Source organism: Panthera uncia, assembly GCF_023721935.1.
Source record: "Panthera uncia isolate 11264 chromosome A3 unlocalized genomic scaffold, Puncia_PCG_1.0 HiC_scaffold_11, whole genome shotgun sequence".
Classification (NCBI taxonomy): Eukaryota; Metazoa; Chordata; class Mammalia; order Carnivora; family Felidae; genus Panthera; species Panthera uncia.
Genome location: NW_026057578.1, coordinates 63,550,980 through 63,571,222, shown reverse-complemented (window position 1 = coordinate 63,571,222; position 20,243 = coordinate 63,550,980). Strand labels below are relative to the sequence as shown.

Genomic DNA, 20,243 nt, shown 5'->3' with positions numbered 1-20,243 from the left:
ACTCTTGATTTTGGCACAGGTCCTGATATGACAGTGGTGAGATTGAGCCCCACATTGGGCTCCTTGCTGGACTTGGAGCCTGCCTAGGATTCTCTCTCTCTCAAGGGGTGCCTGGGTGGCTCAGTTGGTTAAGTGGCTGACTTTGGCTCAGGTCATGATCTCACTGTTGTGTGAGTTCAAGCCTCATGTCAGGCTCTGTGCTGACAGCTCAGAGCCTAGAACCTGCTTCAGATTCTGTGTCTCCCTCTGTCTCTGCTCCTCCTCTGCTCATGCTCTATCTCTCTCTCTCCTTCAAAAATAAATAAACATTGAAAAAAATTTAAAAAAAAAACCTCCTTGTCTCTCCTGCCCTCCCCCACTCACGCACAAATGTGCATGTGCTCTTTCTCTTTCTCTCTCTAAAAAAAAAAAAAAAGACTCAAGACAGAAAAGCAGAAATTAGTTAGCTGTGTCTTCAAATGTTTTTTTCATTTTTTAATGTTTATTCATTTTTGAGAGAGAGAGAGACAGACAGACACAGTGCACCAGTGGGGAAGGGGCAGAGAGAAAGGGAGACACAGAATCCAGAGTGGGCTCCAGGCTCTGAGTTGTCAGTACAGAGCCTGACACAGCGCTTGAACCCACAAACCATGAGATCTTGACCTGAGCTGAAGTCAGACACTTAACCGACTAAGCCACCCAGGCAGCTGTGTGTGCCTTTGGATATGTAGATAATTGTACCTCAGCACTGATATGAAATGTACTTTGAGTGGCTTTTGTACTCTTTTCTTGTGGCCGTGGCATAAATTTCTTAACCTAGTCTAATGGTGAAGACATGCTTGTTATGTCTTATTACAAAATTCATTAAGAATTTCAGGACATGATAATGTTCAGGGCTTTTGTTAAGATGAATGGTGTTGAAAACTTAGTTTCCAGTGGACTTTTAAGTCCATCGTGGACATATATATTTTATCCTAGAAAAAGCTTTAAAATTAGACTCTTACTAACTTCTTTGGAGTAAGCTGGGAAGTTATGTACATGAGGCAAGATTCTGGACTGCTTACTGGTATCCTTGATCATGTCACATCTCTGAGAATGACAGGGTGGGGGCTCAATGTGGGGAATGGAATTGAATGATTAGATACTCAGATTCGTACAGATAAAAGTGTAAAAGTTTAAGTGTTGATAGAAGAGATTACTTAGGATTTGATAATTTATCACTAATTTTGTGTTTGTGGGCACCTGGGTGGCTCAGTCAGTTAAGCGTCCAACTTTGATTCAGATCATGATCTTGCAGTTTGTGAGTTCGAGCCCTGCTTCGGGCTTTGTGCTGACAGTTCAAACCCTGGAGCCTGCTTCAAGTTCTGTTTCTCCTCTCTGTTTCTCCTTTGCTCACACTCTGTCTCTCTTTCTAAAAATAAAGAAATGTTACAAAAAAATTAAAACAAAAACTAATTTTGTGTTTGTATTTTTAATCAGCTGGTAAGCTTTAACTTGACATTCTATGTGATGTCCAAGTCTTTATATGCTCTATTTCTCTCACATACACAGATATTTATAGATATAGATTTTTGCATAGAGCAGATAGAGAAGGAATATAGGTATGACAAACTCCTCAGATTTGCTTCAGAATTATTTGTGGTTCCATGTATTACTGCAGTTAGCAAGAATCGACTCATAGTATAATTTTATATATGATGTTTTTTCCTTTATTTTTTATTTATTTTTTATTTTTATTTTTTTGAGAGAGGAGGAGCAGAGGAGGGACAGAGGGAGAAGGAGAGAATCTTAAGCAGGTTCCATGCTTAGTGCAGAGCCTGACATGGGGCTTGAGCCCACGATCCTGACATCATGACCTGAACCTAAATCAAGAGTCTGTCACTTAACTGATTGAGCTACCCAGGTGCCCCTCCTTTATTTTGTTACAATAAGTATTCCTGTGAAGAATAAGTGGAATGAATTTTGTTCTTTTTCAGGAAGAGACTTTGGGTGAATGAAAAACTAAATCCGTTCTTTTTCCTTTTATTTTTCGGTTTCTAAAGGGCCAAACTAACATCAGATGCAGAGAAGGAATCAGTAATGATGTTTGGACGGAACCTTCGTCAGCTCCTTTTAACAAGTCCTGTTCCAGGGCGCACCCTGATGGGGGTGGATCCTGGTTACAAACATGGTTGCAAATTGGCTATAATTTCTCCTACCAGTAAGCACATCTTTCAGCTTTTCAAATAAAAGTTGGTTGGCTGGTCATAACTTTTACATGGTATATGTTGTGAGGGTTTGGAAATTATGTTAATTTTTGAGGCTTAGAAAATGGTTGTCTCACATATATGGAAACTAGAAAATCAAACTTCATATTTGTCTTCTTTGGTGACCAAAAGTCTCAACATATTACTATCATTTATGAACTTTCCTATGTCACAGTGGAGATATTGAGGATTAACTAGACTCAATCTTTAATAACTATCCTCTAACAACTTCTGTTTATTGTAGTGTATTTATATATGATGCATTTTAACTCTGTATATATTTTAATACCAGAAATTTTTGTTTTGCCCAGCATTTTTCCCCTTACTCTCTACTTTTTCTGTTGCTCTTTATTTCTTACTGCATTTCTGTGTTATTATTTGAGATCATTTTCTTTCTGCCTGACACTCTAACTTGTTAAATTTAGTGTGGGGTCAGCTGGTGACAAATTGTGTCAGTTTTTGTCTAAAATGTTTCTGATTTGCCTTTGTTTTTGAAGGATATTTTTGCTGGGTATAGAATTCGGGATTGGTGTTACTTTTAGTACTTTAAAGGTGTCATTTCATTTTTTGTTGGTGTTTTTTCCCACCTCTGGCTACTATACATTTTGTTGAGAATGAAAAATCAACCAAAAATCTTATTATTGCTCCTTTGAAGGTAATGCTATTTTTTTTTCCTCTGACTGCTAAGATTTTCTTTGGTTTTCAGAGATTTTCTTATGATGTGCTTAGTTGTGTGTGTGTGTGTGTGTGTGTTTTTGTTGTTGTTTTGTTTTGTTTTTTGCCGGGTTTTTTGCATGAATTTGGCTTGGGGCTTGTAGAGCTTTTTGCATTTCTTTCTGGGATTCCAGCTACATGCATATTAGATGTTTCAACTTCTTCTGTTTTTCATTCTTCTATTTTCTATTGTTTGTCTTTATATTAATTATGTTTTATTGTATGTCTGATCTGCAATTAAAGCTATCTATTGAGTTCGTTATTTAAATTTCTATGTTTTTAAGTTTTGGAATTTTCATTTGGTGCTTACAAAAATTCATTTCAGTTCTATAGTGAACTTCACTTTAAATTTTTTTTAACTTTTATATTTTTCTTACACCTTATGGTTCTCTTATTTATTTATATTATTATATGCTATTATAGATTACATGTAATATATATATAAAAGGATATTATTATATCCTGTTATATTTATTCTTGTGTTTCTTTTGGTTTTGTTTTTTCTTTCTAAAATAACTTTTTCTTTTATGCTAATTCACTTTTGAATTCTCTCATTTCTGGGGTTTTTTAATTCTGATTTGTTATTTTTTTATGATTTTTTTGTAGATCATTCTTCTATATTAGGTTACCATTTTTCTCTGTTTTGTGGACACATCTTTCTGTGTCCTCTTTTTAATTTCCTGTTTTTAAAAAATAATCATTCTATATGGCATTTAATTGTGATCCTTTTCTGTTGGTCAGTTTTATATAAAATTCGTTTTCTCCAACTTTTAGGATAGAACACCAGGAAAGGTTTTCTAACAGTATATCTCTAGAACTGTCACTTATTTTTTTCCCAAAATTATTGTGGGGGGGGGGAAAGCTCCTCTGTATCTATATGAATAAAGAGATGGTCTTCTACTTTCTGGAGTCTGTTTTCCCAGTGCTTTCCTCCCTTTTACTGGGACTTTCACTCCCTTTTCCTTTGCCCCTTTTATCCTTGCCTTGCTCAGTGTGGATATGATTCTCAACAGTTTGTCCTCAGTTGGGGTTTTTGTCTTGAAAAGCATATTCTGCTTGTTTGTTTCAAGAGTTCATAGAGAGCAAGGTTTTCCAATCCTGCCTGAACTCAATGGGCAATCTTTATACTGACCTATAAATTAAGAGTGTGCAAAGGTCTTTTTCCCAGGGAAGTGCTTTTTGATATTTTTGGTCCATGAGATACTTCATTGCTTCTTTCTTCTTGCTCCCACAGAAATGCCCATACATGTCGGCCTTGATAGTTATGTTATTCCCGATTGATCATCCTTTGGTTTTCTGGAGATGCTTTGTTATAGATATAGTCATGGGTTTTTCATTTTGCAGTTCTACTTGGTCTGTTTTTTTTTTATGGTGTACATTTTTACAGTAAATGGGAAGTATATTTTATCAGTGTTTTTTCCTGCATCTGTTGAGATAACATATGTATTTGTGTTTGGACATGATATTATTTGTACTGCTTGTAAGATGACTTTTTAAAAATACCATGTACACTCCCACACGTATATATGTATGTATATATTTTCAATCTGTTTTGGTAAGACATTTCCAAGAATTTATCCATTGTATCATTTAATCTGAATTAACATGAAGTTGATTATCATAGTCTGTATCTTTTTAATGTGTGCTGAAGCTCCAGTAATATCCTCTTCTCATTACTAATATGATTTATTTGTATCTAACTTTTTTTTTAAGTTATTTGTGTCTTCATTCTTTCTCTTGATAGGTATTGCTAAAAGTATGTGTTTTTCTCAAGTGATTTTTAACTTTAAACTTCACCAGTCCCCTCTATTATATATATTTTTTTTCTGTTTCATTAATTTCTGTTTTTAACTTTATCATTGCTTTCCTTCTGCTTTCTTTGAGATTTTGTTGTTTTTTTCATAACATTCTAAATTGGTCACTTAGTTCATTATTTCTGTTCTTGAGGTCATTACCATCAAATATATTTTTCACTGAAATATAATATAGAGAAGCACACAAGTCATAAATATGCAGCTGAAAGAATTATACAAGGTAAAGAAATTCACATATCTGTTTATACAAGGTAAAGAAATTCACATATCTGTAACCCAAAAGAAGAAATAGAATAGTATCACAACATTGCCTGGCACATAGTTAATATTCAGTAAATGTTAGCTTGATATTAGGTGTTGTTAAAAACCATTTCTCTTTTAGGCATCATGACATTTAATCTAATGATTTTGTTAATAATAATAAATAGAAAGTAGTGTCCTTGTAACTTTGGAAGTAAGAAAATTTTAGAGTACTTTGGGAAAATTCAGTTTAGTGAATATGAATGATTCATGCAGCATTTTAAAAGACAAAACAGTTCTCTTTTTTGGTTCAGATTGCTTAATCAGATCATCTGTGTGTTATGTTTTGTAATTTGTTACAAACTGGCTTCTTATTTTCATTTTTTCTAAGGTCAGATACTTCATACTGATGTGGTTTACTTGCATTGTGGACAAGGCTTCCGAGAGGCAGAGAAAATAAAGAGGCTTTTGCTGAATTTCAAGTATGAAAATAAGTAACATTTTGAGTACTTCACTGTCTCAGCCAATCAGAGATACCTTTGACGCTCCTAATTTGGAGGGAGGGATTAAGGGAAGTGCCTTGGTGAGAGAGAAGGAACCATGTAAAACAATGCTGGGGCAAATTGCTGGAGAACTCTACATTTGGAGACTCAGAAGGGACACTGCTCCCTTCCTCTGCCGCCTTCACTAAACAAAGGTGGTAATATGAGCAAAAGTGAGCATTGACTTCTTTTATTTGGGCTTCCTCTGTCTCCTTCTCTCTCTCTCCCTCACTTCCTGTCCGTCTGTCCTTCCTGCCTTCTTTCCTCTTCCATTCTTTTTCATGGACTTGAGGATTTGAATGGATATGATAGTAGTTTGAAGCTTCAGAGATTACTTGATGTAGTTCAGGCATGACGTCTTCATTATGGCGTGGAATGTACCAGAGTTTCTTATCCATGTCTAAATTTGGTTCCTTCTAGATGGGAAGTAAGCTGATTGTTCTTAATTGTGTCACAGTGAAATATTTGTCCACTGCCTCCCATAGCAAATGCAGTGGCATTGCCCTTAATTCTACCTCAGTCTGTGTCTCCCTTGTGATACAATGGAGAGAGTAAGATCATCATATGATAGTATTTGTGCATTCTGTACGTTTTCTCCTGATTGATTTAGAAGCATGCCTTGAGCTCATTCCATTTCTCATCTTGTTTATCCCTTGAAGCTGCAGCACGGTGGTGATTGGAAATGGAACTGCCTGCCGGGAAACAGAAGCTTACTTTGCTGACCTGATAATGAAAAATTACTTTGCACCACTGGATGTTGTTTACTGGTAAGGATGTTAGGAATGTTTGTTTTCTTTGAGGGACAGGGGAACTTCTGTAGTTCCTTCTGTGATAAGTTCTCTCTTCTCTTTTTATGATATGCCTCTTTTTTGCCTGTAGACCATGTCTTGCTGTTCACGAGAGCTTTGCAGGACAATGTAAAGTGTCTGTCTCTCAGAGAAATTTGAGTTTCAGTATCCTGAAAACTCTCACAGGAATAGCAATATAGGACTTACCTGTTTTCATGGGGTTTTCCAGGCTGTACCTTGCATGAGGGCTCTAATTAACTACTAACTGGTACATAGGACTGTGGATAACTTAGCTTTTTTCTCCCAAAGTTCTGATGCCTATAAATTGTTGGTTTTCAGAACTGAGAGCCAAGGTAAGTATTATACATTCAGAGCACTTCTGATATTCCTTTCTTATTTGTGTCTTCATCACAGGCTTTCATTTCATATAGTTATCTAGTTAACTTCTGAATAGCTTTGGATTCGCATCACCCATTTCTCTAGTCCTGCCCCTAGAACTATAATAGTTGTACTTTCGTTCACCATTGTTTTCTTACTTTCCCTTTGTACCTCAGGTAGCCATGCTTACCTTTTCCAAACTACAGTAGAATATTAAGTTCTTAAGAGTTTAATTCTACAAGAGAAGAGAATTACTATACCTGATATCTAGGGAAGAGTGCACGAGCACCATTTTCCACTGCTGTTTGAGAAATATCATAACTAACTATAAGTCACAACTGATGAGTATGTGACTGACAGGACCAACAAACAAAACCTAGCATGAGAAGAATTCTAGGATCCATGGAGATAGGCCAAAAGAGGGGGGGCCTCGTATTTAGTATAGCGTTCCATGTGCCAAGAGTGTAATCAAGATGTCAGGAAAATAAATGCAGAGTAACCGAAGGGGATTAGGAAGTCAGGGACAAACTGTAGGTACCACAGGGCCATGGTCAAGGAAAGGACCAGATTGAAATGTCTACCTCAGCTTTTTTCCCTCTCCCTCTTCTTGTTCAGGGTAGTGTGGGGAATACTGGGGATCTTCCCTATCCTGGGAAGTGTGCATATACATCTAGTCCTTTTGAGAACCTAATACAAGGACCTGATAGAGCTAATTCAGTTTATTTCAGGCAGCTTCTCTGATTTTTCTGTAACTTGTTCATGTTACTTTCATAAAAATATCTTGGGTACATTTTAAGTGCTTATAAATAGAACTTTCAGGGCACCTCAGTGGCTCAGTTGGTTAAGTGTCTGACTTCGGCTCAGATCACTATCTCACAGTTCGTGGGTTCGAGCCCCGTGTTGGGCTCTGTGCTGACAGCTCAGAGCCTGCAGCCTGCTTCAGATTCTGTGTCTCCCTCATTCTCTTCCCCTCCCCCACTCATGCTGTTTGTCTCTGGCTCAAAAGTAAATAAACATAAAAAAAATTTTTTTTAAATAAATAGAACTTTCAAATCATTGAAAATATTAAATAGTGAAGGTTTCTTGAATTTTTCTGGTTTTGCTTATGGAGTATCCGTTTACTGAACTTTCAGCAATATCTTGCCATGGAAAAGATGAATTTTGGAGTCCGACAAATCTAGGTCCATCTTTTTTGTCACCATTTACTGGCCAGGCAAGTTAGGAAGACTTCCTGTGCCTCTCTGAGCTTCACTTCACTTCATCTTTAAAATGGGGAGTAATTTTGCTTTCAGTAACACTTTGAAGTTTTCTTCATAATTATCTTGTATATTAAATATTAAAACTTTCTTTTGTATTTATCTCCTTTTGTGTATCTATTAAGAATTATTTTACTATATTACTTTATCTCTGTATAAAAGAATACCATTTTTTATGTTAATTTTGTCCCTAGCCATAGCACAGAATTCTTTCATTGTTTGTAATTAGTTTTTTAGTTGATTCTCTTGGATTTCTAGGTAAATGGTCATATCATTTGCAAAAGATGATGAATTCCCTTTCAAGTTCTATACCTTTTGATTTTCTGCTCTTGTTTAATGGTACTATACAATATCTTTGAAAAACTATTAAATATTAGTAATGATATTAGACCCTTTTTTTTCCTTCCTTTACTTTTATGAGAATGCTTCTAGCACCTCCCTCAAGTCTAATACTGACTTTTGTATATTTCTCAAAAATCACTTAAAGGAAATCTTTTTTTTTCATGCATGTTGAAAAATACTGATTCCTTTTTTATTGTTTTAAAAATCAAGAAAGAACGTTTATGCTTCTTTAGAATTCTGCTGTAATTGTGTGTGTTTTTTCCTCTTTTGGTCTATCATTATGCTGAATTATAGTAGTAGATTTCTTACACTTGAACCATCTTTGCAGTTCTGATTTGAGCCCCACTTAATCATAGTGTATTTTTTATGTACTGTAAATCTGTTTGCTAATATTTTAGTAGGTGGTTTTGAAGTCCTTAAACAATGCAAATACCTAATCAGAATTTGTAGTGAGTGCTTTAGGAAAATTAGCTGATTTCATTTTTTTGTCAGTTCACCTTGCCTCTACAGAAAACACTATTTTCTCATCTAACACTTTGAAGTTACATTACAGACTGTATTAAAGTTGAAATTTCCATACTTTCTTTCGCAGTCATTTTTACTACCCCCTGTACAGATAATCTGATATGCATTAGTATAATCCTGTCAGTTATTCATTCTGAAAAATCTTTTCCTAACACATCCACCAGCATATTTTCTCTTATCTGTTCTTTCCAATACTTTTTCCTTGGCATATCTGTCATAGGTTAACATACTGTGTGACTTACCTCCTGACTCATAAACCCCATGTACTTTGACCCATCCATCCAACTTCCCTATCCCATTTCTCTCCCTACTCTTAAAATATCTTAGACTCTACTATTTATACATACTATGGGGGAAGTCTTTGAAAGCTTCAAATCCCAATTACTAAAGGAGGAAAAAAAACCCTGGAATTAAGTTGTAGAACTTAATTAGAACTATGCTAAGGCTTAGTTACTTATACATGTTTAAAGTTGGAAGTGTACTGTAAACTACACATTAGACTTCTTTCTTCTTCTTTCATTCCAATAGTGTGTCAGCCATTTCATAGAAAAGAAATATAATTTAAGGAATCGCAATTTTGTTGCTTGAGTTGTTGTATCTTCCAGAGTCTAACTGAAATGCAGAGAAAAGCTTGAACCTCGAAGGGTTAAACTCATTTGTTAAAAATGCCTAAGACTGAAGGTAATGAAAATCTTTTGCCTTAAAATTAAAAAACAAACATCATTTCTTTAAAGATTTTAATATTTATTATCACACATTGGAAAACACAGATAAGTGATAGGTTTTTCTGTTAGCAAAATTGTTATTTATATTTTAGAGCATTTTTCTAGATTGTGTGTGTATGTTATAAAAAGGAACCCACACTGTACATGTTTTACATTTCTCCCACTTAATATATTCACATGCCAATAAATGGACTTTACAAAATCATTTAAAATTACTACAGATAAACTCTTATATGAACTTCTATTTTATTTATTTATTTATTTATTTATTTATTTATTTTTTAATGTTTATTTATTTTTGAGACAGGGAGAGACAGAGCATGAACAGGGGAGGGTCAGAGAGAGGGAGACACTGAATCTGAAGCAGGGTCCAGGCTCTGAGCTGTCAGCACAGAACCCGACGCGGGGCTCGAACTCACGGACCGCGAGGTCATGACCTGAGCCAAAGTCGGCCGCTTAACTGACTGAGCCACCCAGGCGCCCCTGAACTTATATTTTAGACATTCCTCATTGTGTGACAGCTGGCTTTTTCTAATCATCACCATTATCAGTAAAGCTATAATAAATGTTTTTGTGCTTAGATCTCTACACATCCTTTATTTCTTTACAATACATTCTAAGAAATGGAGTACAGGTTTAAAGATGTACCTGACCACTGCTCCTAAACTGAAATATGCTTAATTACCAAACTGAGTCTATTACTGAGATTATTTCCCTGCTGTTTCTCCTTCTTCTCATTGTGTTGGCTAATTTGGGATGTCATTGCTTAAAAACATTTATGTCACAAGTCCATATAAAGGTCCAGATAAAATGGTAAGGAAAGAAAGGATTTCTTATTGTGAAATATATCCAAAGAATATAGAACCTCTGTATACAGTTTAAAGATGAGTAAAGTGAATGTCCTTGTTCTCAGCTTTTAGGCTCCTTATGTGTTTTTCCGTGGAGTGCCTCCACCCCATGTAATCACTGTCTTGGGTGGTATGAATTATTGCTTGAGAAAATTTTCAAATATTTGTAGGGCTTTTGAACTTCATTGCCATGCTGTCTTTTAGAGTGACTCTGCCAATTGATACTCTTACCTAGGGTGTCTGTTCCCATTTTCCGGGGACCTTGGGTATTAGTACAGTGCATGCTTGCTCTGTCATTTTTGTTTCAATTACATAGTTGAAATCCCAGCATCACGGGTTATTAACTACTTGTGTGAGTTTGGACAAATTACCTAGCCTTTCAGTTTCATCATCCATAAAAGGAGATGATAATAGTACCCATTTTACAGAACTGTTGTGATGGTTAAATAATAATAAATATAAATGTATATATAATATATATATAAACTGCTTAGAACAGTATTTAGCATATACTTGTGTTATTAATGAAGTCAAATATATTTTTGTATGTTCACTGGCCATTTCTGGATTTTTTTGTGTATGTGTGGATGGCATGTGTCCTTTGCTCATTTTTTTTTCTTTTGGAGGTTTTCATCTTGTTCATAATGTTTTGTACATGTTTTTATATATTAATTATTGATCGATTTGTCCTAATTTTTTGAGAGACAAAGTGAGACAGCATAAGTGGGGGAGGGGCAGAGAGAGAAGGGGGACACAAAATCTGAAACAGGCTCCAGACTCTGAGCTATCAGCACAGAGCTCGATGCAGGGCTCGAACTCATGGACTGCAAGATCGTGACCTGAGCTGAAGTTGGACACTTAACCGACTTAGCCACCCAGGCGCCCCTGATTTGTCCCAGTTTTTGCAAATTATACAAGTAGTTTTCTCCATTTTGTGTTTAAATTTAAGAATTTAAACCTTATTTCATATAGAATTCTAAATTTTATTTTTTAAGATGTATCTGTCTTTTTTCTTAATGGCTTTTGAGTTTTTTATTATTCTTGCGTCTAGAATATTAAAAAGCTTATTAGTATTTGTAGAAAATATGAACCTCTCCTATATCCGGAGAATCCGCTCTGCTAGTCTTCTGGAGCTTTTCTGGGTTATTTAGGCAGCTGTAGGTGGAATCTAAGTGATCAGCAGGATGAGGTGAGCCCAGCGTCCTCCTATGCCACCATCTTCCTAAACCTCTCCTATATCCAAGAATATCAAGGTTTTTTTTTTTAAGTGCAAGTTTTTATTTCCCTAATTTTTCTTTAAGTGTTTTGACTTTTCTTTGTGAAGACATGAAACCTCATTATTTTCTCAGTTACTTATATGGTTGCTTTAAAGCTTTATTCTTTAAGAAAGAAACTAAAAATTAACCAGAGAACCTTAATCAGCTTAGGTAACAACAACACAGAGTTGAAGGCTGTAAATTAGCTTGAGAGTAGTTTTGAAAGAAGAATGGATGCTGATTTTTCCCTTTCTTTCTTAAGGCCTTTGTGACCAGCTGTAGTATTTTGTAAACAGAGCCATCTGATTTCTTTCTTTTCCTCCTGTCTTCTCCTTCCTACTTTCTTTCTCCTTCCTCATTTTTCTCCTCCTTCTCTTTCTCCTTTTTTGTCTTTAATTCTCTTGTTTGGTTTCACCTTATTTTAGTCACTTCCTTTTGTTTGGCGATTGATTATTTTTGATCTTTGATGTATCTTTAGTTTTAAACCTGTTAGTAAAAACTTATCAGCCATAATTTCAGTATTTATTTCCAGGCATGGGTAGTATGGGATTTGTCCATAACCTGTTTAAAGTTAATTTTTATACATGGTATAAAGTTCTTTTTTTTGCCTATGACTATGCACTATTCCAGTACCATTTGTGAAAGGTTTTCCTTTCCCCATTGAACTGCTTTGACATCCTTGGAAATCAGCTCACCATACACCTGTGAATGTATTTCTGGAGTCTATTCTGTTTAATTGATCTATATATCTTAACACTAACAAGTCATGAAATTACATAGTGTAAGTCCTTCACTTTTGTTCTTTTTAAAAATTGTTTTGGCTATCGTAGGGCTTTGTTCTTCTACATAAACTGTAGAATTAGCTTTCCATTTTCTACAAATGGTCCTGCTGGGATTTTGATTGCGATTAAGTTGGCTCTACAATTTAATTTGTGGAGAATTGACATCCATTCATGTAATTTTTTATTTTATTTTAGTGTAGTTGACACATGATGTTACATTAGTTTCAGGTGTAGGATGTAGTGATTCAACAACTCTGTACATTATACTATGCTCACCACAAGTGTGGCTGCCATCTGTAGTAATTTTTATTGTCAGTTCTATTTTTCATTTCTAGAAGCTCTGTATTTTTTCAAACCTGCTTGATCATTCTTATAGTCTTTTGTCATTCCTGAATATATTTTCAAATCTATCTTTTACTTCCTTAATCATACTAACCATTGTTATTTTATAGTCTGTGATAATTCTAGTAATGACAATCCTTGAAAGTCTATTTCTGCTATCTGTTTTTACTGCTGGTTCTGCTGTTTTGTTTCCTTTTCTGTTCGGTTAATTTATATTGAAAACTTCTATTTTCATGGAACTTTATCTGTGGGAATTCATCGAGGCCCGCATTGATGGGGAGATGCTTCAATGAGGATTTGTACTTACTTCTGTCAGGCTCCTGTAGACACCACTGGTTTGGAATCACTTAAATTCCCAGGTTGAGATTTTTTTTCTGGCTACCTAGGTATTGTGAATGTAGGCTGCACACTAGAGAGATGACTTATTGTTCCATGTTCTCATCAGAGATTCCCCCTATGACAAGGGTTGAGATAGTCCATTTTTTAGCACAGTATCCAGGGGGTAGGGTTTAGTGAGCTTATTTTTCTTTGACCCTTATACTGGGGGTTAACCCTTTAGGCCCATATATATATAATATATATATATATATATATAATATATATATATATTATATATATATATATATAATATATATATGTACTGGGGGTTTAACCTGGGGGTTTTATATGTGTAAGGGTAGTTGGGGGAGTCTTTTCTTAACATATATTGTAGGTGGACCCTGGGTTTTATATTTTAATCCTCTAGTTGTGTGAAGCTCTGTGAGACCTTGAAGATGGAAAATAAAATTCACCTGGTTGAGCACCTGCCCTCAGGTGAATGTCAGCTTCAGAAACCAAGGTTCCCACATTCACTTCACTTTTTTTTAGCTTGAGTATTTCTTTCTTGCCAATTTACTTTTTAAATAAGAAAATGTATTACATCTAGGACTTTTTGTTGTTTTCAATAAAATATCGGTCCAGGAGACTGATCTTCCATATTACTGGCAAACAAGGTTATAACTTGATTTTCTATTTTTGTTTGCCTCCCCTCCACTTGCTCTTCTGTTTTTAATCTACTTTAAATTTAAAATTTGGTGTTTTCAGACATGAAAGACATAAAACATAAGGTAAAATTCAGTGATCATTTTTAATCATCTCAGTTTACACTTTTGAATTAAGAATTACTTATTTCTTTTATTTGCTTACTCTGGGTATGAATGCCTACTGAAACGTGTGTGACATTGTTCTCTGGCAATTATATATATATATACGTATATATATATATATACGTATATATATGTGTATATATATATATTTTGAAGCATGCTTAAAAGAGATTTTGAAAAATCCAGGAAAATACAAAGAGGAAAATAAAAATAATGTGTAATCTCACCAAGAATGGTATCAATATTTTTATATATTTTATTTGTGTATTCATTCCACAAGTATTTATCACGTGTAAACGTGTCATCGAATGAGATAGACTCAGTAAAGGTGCAAGAAGAAAACAACTACTTCTTTCCCTCCCATGCCCACTCAACTCATGTTTGGAGTAGTTCTTTCATCCCTGGCTGAAATAATAGACAGGTCTCAGCTCTGTCAGTCCCTTTTAGTCCTGAGAACAGTCTCACTTCAGTAATTGAAATATCTTCTTTAGTGTAATAATCAAGCCTCCAAACTTGATAGGCATTAAATTCCATGTCATGTCTGTTTCACTCTGGGAAGCACCACTTCACCCTAGGGGTTTGCAGGGGGCATGGTTAGCTTCCTCACTCTTCCCTCCTTGTTATTGTTTTCTTTCTTCTCAACCCACTAGCTGAATTTTCTGATTCCTTTAAGTATAGTGTTCAGAGTTGGGAAGAAGTGAATAGTCTACACAGTGGTGACAGTTGCAGTTTGAGCATAGGGCCCTCTGGGTGGCGCACATGCAGTTGGTAATTTATATGGGGTGTTTTTTAAAAACTTGACTTTTATTTTTGTTACCTGAGATCTTCCCCAATAGGATCTTTGAAATGTCATTGCTGTGACTTGGCAGATAATATTCTCAGGCCGACCCTGACCCCCCTTCTTCAGTCCTGGGTTTTAGGCAGACTGCTGTTGTCTGAATCACTTTGCTACTCAGTCCTCTTGGACAGAATCTCTTTAGAGCACCCCACCCCCCAACACTTCCTTCTACAGGCCTGTTTGGTTCATACATCCTTGTCTCCTCTAAAAGGGGGATCAGCAACTTATCCCTGGTACAGATCTCTGCCTTTGTTATTCTCTCTCTGTCTCTTTCTCTCCCCTTGCATCCCCTCGCCTACCCCTGTGCTTGTGGTTTGCATCTGTTCTCTTTCTAATGTCACACTCACATATTGGACCCAGGGAGGCCCCTCTCACCTGGCACAGGGGGAGTGGGACACTCCTCTCCGTGAGATTTTGAGATTTTCAGGCAGCAGGAGAAAAGCCACAGCATTCCAACAGTCTTCTTCAAGAAATGTTCTCTTTCAGGGGTGCTTGGGTGGCTCAGTCGGTTAAGTGGCCAACTTCCGCTCAGATCATGATCTCATGGTTCGTGAGTTCAAGCCCGCATCGGGCTCTGTGCTGACAGCTCAGAGCCTGGAGCCTGCTTCAGATTCTGTGTCTCCCTTGCTTTCTGCCCCTCCCCCATTCACACTCTGTGTCTCTTTCTCTCTCTGAAAAATAAATAAACATTAAGAATTTTGTTTATAAATGCAAAGAGATAAGAAGATTGTAGGAATCCTTAATGAGAAGTTGGGAAACTCTTAGATATGTAATTCAGATTATTCTATAATATTGCAAAAGATCCTCTTAAGGAAAGAGGGTTACAACCCTCAACACATTGGGAAATGTAAGCTGGACTAATATGCTCTACCACTAAAATTATGAACTACGATCCTTTCCAAATCCTCTGGAAGAAGTTAAATTAATGGATAGAATTTTCTTAGTTAAACTTCCTTGTGTCAAAACTTTCCAAACGCTACATTTACATAGGTGAATTTTTTGATAATCTTCTTGCAAAGGTAAAGGCTTCTAGTAGGCCAATTTAGAGATTCAGTCTTGGTAACAAAATACTATAGAAAAAGAGAAGGTAGGATAATTACACTAGAAAACAAACAAAATAGGTTGGGTGACTGGTTTGCTAAGTCTTAGACCTATAAAAATATAGCAGAACATTGCTGAGACATTCTATGAATAATTTTTTTTTTTTCCTTTTCTAGAAGAAGGCTGTAAATTACATTACACAAGAATGGTTCTTTGCCAAATGAAGTTCGGATCAATTTTAATTTTACACTCACACATTTTTCTTAATTTTTTGATATCTGCCAGTATCTAGTATTTGATTTAGCCCTGTGTGTTTAATCATATGATTTAAAATTCATGTATTCCATCATGTTCCGAATAGTGCATGTTGACTTCCAGGGGCTTTACCACCAGTAAAAGACTGGGAACTAAATCAATTTATGTGTGTTGGCTGCAGGTTTTGAGTCCATTGTATGTTTCAGTATATGTGCTGCGGAAGTGAGCACGAGTCCATTGTATATTTCAAAAGGACAAATACAAAGCTGAAAAAAGTGTAAGTAACCAAGAGTGTGTAACAGAAGAATCACCGATCTGCCAAAAATAGTACAGGAAGACTAAAGCTTCAGGCCTGAATCCCTCTGTTTACTACCTCCCCACAAACGTTAAGTGTATCAGAAAAGATTTATAATGATTATCTTAGGAAAAAGAGTGAGACAAGAGATCCCACTGCTTGTAGATTATGTCACCTCCTCATCAGGGGCTATGAGAAAGTAGAGTTATTCACCTCCTCTTTTGATTGGCAGGTTAGAATGATTTGTGGCTGACAAGATAGGATAAGGATCACCAACGAAAACCAAAATGTAACTAAAATAGGGCATCAGGAAGAGAGTTCACATTTCTTATTTCATCTTTCAGCTCAGATGAAATATTTCCTGGAGCTCTGGGTGGACTTGGGAATAAAATTTTGGTGCCACCGTTGGTTAATTATTGAGAAACTGTGGAAGCTTAGAGAGAGGCAGATGTTGTTTTAATGTTCCAAAGGAGAATTCAGATAGATAATGCAAATGACTGTTGAGTGTGATCTTGGTCAGGCAAGGCCATTATGAAATCAGAAAAGGATGGTTTATGTGCACTTAGGAAATGACAATAGAGTATATCCACTGGAAATCAGTGTGTGTTGCTTATAAATAAAACATTTTGGCTTTATCCCGTTTCATTTTCTGTGTGGAAGGGTAGAACTGGTAGACACAGCTAGATCCATGCACAGCTTTGAATAGTCTCTTGATACTTTTATGGAGGAACTAGAGAAATAGAGATTTGGTTACGTGGCTCCCAAAAGGAACTGATTAGCTACTGAATTGATGTCTGGTGTGAGGTCTCTAGCGGCTTGCCACAGACATTGTATTAACATTCTACTCACTGATTTAGTCAAGGTTTTCAAGTTTGTGGATATTGAGGTATATTAGAATCAGGATCAAAAAAGTTTTTGAAACACTTCAGTTGTCGAACCTAATCTAACAAGATGAACTGGAACAGGGACAAGTGACTTTTGTGATGCCCGAAGGAATTTTCAGTAGAGATTTCAATGGGATGATTTTTTTTTTTTAATTTTTTTTTTTTTTAACATTTTATTTATTTTTGAGACAGGGAGAGACAGAGCATGAACAGGGGAGGGTCAGAGAGAGGGAGACACAGAATCTGAAACAGGCTCCAGGCTCTGGGCTGTCAGCACAGAGCCCGACGCGGGGCTCGAACTCACGGACCACAAGATCATGACCTGAGCCGAAGTCGGCCGCTTAACCGACTGAGCCTCCCAGGCGCCCCGTCAATGGGATGATTTTAAAGTTTCCTTCAAATCTGACCGTTGAGGATTCTGTCGGAATAACGTGTAGCAGATACCCTGAACCACCTGGACCTGTTTTTTTGTTTTGTTTGGGTTTAAGGATATTTGCTTTCCGTCAAATCAATAAGCTTAGCTATGTGACTTAAGATTATCTAGCTATGTAAAGCTCATTATATTGTGAAGTTGAAGTTATTTTATATGGAGGAGAAACTGCTGTGGTTACTGTTATTTACTTATCTTTTTTAATGTTTATTTATTTTTGAGAGAGAGAGAGAGAGAGAGAGAGAGAGAGAGACAGAGCACGAGCAGGGGAGGGGCAGAGAGAGAGAGGGAGACAGAAAATCCGAAGCAGGCTCCAGGATCTGAGCTGTCATCACAGAGCCCAACGTGGGGCTCAAACTCACAAACCATGAGATCATGACCTGAACTGAAGTTGGACACTCAACCAACTGAGCCACCCAGGCACTCCAATTGCTATTATTTACTTTTGACTAGTGCAATAATTTCTGCTTTCCATGTGGAATGTAAAAGCAATTTGTTTGTATTTAAAAATATGGTCTTCTCCATCTTCAGTTTATAGCAGTGATAAAGGCCATGACTTAGTCTTGAAACTTGGGAGAGCCTAAAAGTGTTTTTTGGATATTAGTTTGATTATTATGCTTAATGACAAGTTAGAGTGATAGAATATTTGTCTCACTTCTCTCTACACTGATAGCTTGAGAAAATGTACTGTGATATTCTAGGATTTTATTGCCCTTCACCTATTTTTTTATATAATTTTTTTTTTTATTCTTTAGAGAGAGAGAGAGAGAGAGCGCTAGCCTGTGAGAGGGGAGAGGGAGGGAGAAAGAAAGAGAGCGAGAGGGAGAAAATCTTAAGCAGGCTCCACACTCAGCATGGAGCTCTGCTGCAGGGCTCTATCCCACGACGCTGGGATCATGACCTTGGCCAAAATCAAGAGTCAGATACTTAACCAAGCCACCCAGGTGCCCTGCCCTTCACCTATTGATTGTTACTTCTCTCTCCGTTTCTGTGACTGTCATAAACACTGGACTCTTGTTTATAAAGGCTTCCTTTCTGGGATGCTTGTGACAGTAAGTAAATTTTAAAGAAAAATTATTTTACAACTCATATGAATTATGTTCATTTTGTTGAAGTGGCCAGACTACTTTTAAAAAATACATATTTAAATGACCATTTCAGTGAGCTAGTTGGAGAGGAAACATAGGGAATGAGTCATTATGGGTGGATGTGGATGTGTGTGTGGTTTTAAAATACTATTTGGATTCAGATTCAGTTTGACAGTTTTTGATGAAAATAAAGTATTTTTTACTAGCTTTGTAACCCATGTGTTTCTGTATCCCTAAGTCCGATCTAAGTATCTGCAGGAGGTACATCCACCCCCCTTAGCTGTAGCCCTTCTTGCAGATCTTTGTTTATTGACTTAGATTAGAACTGGCCAAGAGCCCAGTGATGGTCATTTCTCCTCTTAAGGTTTTTGGTTACAAATCTGCTTTTGTTGCCAGATCCAATAAAGATTTTTGATTGTTTTTGTTAGTTTTATTATAAGTTCTTGCCAAAGATACAGTGTATTATAACCAAAACAGATGTTCTGTTTAGACAAGTGTATTTGCTATAACAGAACCTAAAAATGTAAATTAAAACAATAATGTGTTCAGCATTAAGGTAATAAGTGATGAACTTTGGGACTTTGTGAGTATTTTTGGTAACCTTTAGAAATAGAAGGAACAACACCTTATTTTAAGCAATTGTTTTATTTTTTTCTCCATCTGAGTTTGTGCATGTATACTCTTACACTCCTAGATTCTCTTCCAAACTGACATTTTACTGTGATCGTAAAAGTGGAGTGGGTTTTACCATTTTCATATGTACATAGTTCTGTTATTAAAGTGTATACATCAGATAAATCGTATTTTCTGTCATAGAGACATCAGTTGCATAGAAGAGTTTTTAAGATTCTAATGTTTATAAATGTAAATGAAATAATTATTCACAGACCTCTCCGTAAATGGTGTACTTGGTAAAGGTAGGAACCCTATTATAGGGTTGTAGTATAGATCTTTTGGGATGCTAAATGTCTCTGTGATTAGGGCCCAGAGCCGTCTTGATTTACTCTGAATTCTGTGTTGTAGTGAACATAGCTATGTAGTAAATACAAAATGAATGTATTTATATTCTGTAATTTTAAGTCTTGTTTTTTATCATAGTCCCTCAATAAATTAGATGTGTAAGGAATAAGATCACATTATTAACAAATTGTGAATGGATAGAGTTTTACCTTGAGATTTTTAACTCTTTGGCCCATTCTGATTCATATTTTCCTCTTTTCTTTGGCATTAAAGAGCTGTTTTCTCTCACTTTTGGCTGACATTAAAAACAACAACAACAAAAACATGTTCAATTGATTATTTGGGAATATTTAAGTTTTTTTTTTAATTAGGAATGTTCAGGTTGTACAGAATCACTGTGATGTGTGTCTCATTTCATTTGCATTAGGAGAATGAAAGATTGCTAGAATTCTTTGTTGTTGAGATCCTTTTCATTTGATTACATAGGACTTGAAGATTCTGCGACCAGGAACCGGTACTTGCAAATAGTT

At 36.0% G+C, this 20,243-nt stretch overlaps 1 protein-coding gene across 2 annotated transcripts in view; it reads left to right on the top strand.

Moving 5' to 3' along the window:
* SRBD1 (S1 RNA binding domain 1) overlaps positions 1-20,243 on the top strand; it is a 198,482-nt gene that overhangs the window by 53,215 nt on the left and 125,024 nt on the right. For both annotated transcript variants that reach the window (XM_049651442.1, XM_049651441.1), the window contains exons 12-14: positions 2,022-2,179; positions 5,385-5,475; positions 6,195-6,302. In XM_049651442.1, coding sequence (XP_049507399.1) covers positions 2,022-2,179; positions 5,385-5,475; positions 6,195-6,302 — 357 coding nt within the window. The remainder of the gene's footprint in view (positions 1-2,021; positions 2,180-5,384; positions 5,476-6,194; positions 6,303-20,243) is intronic.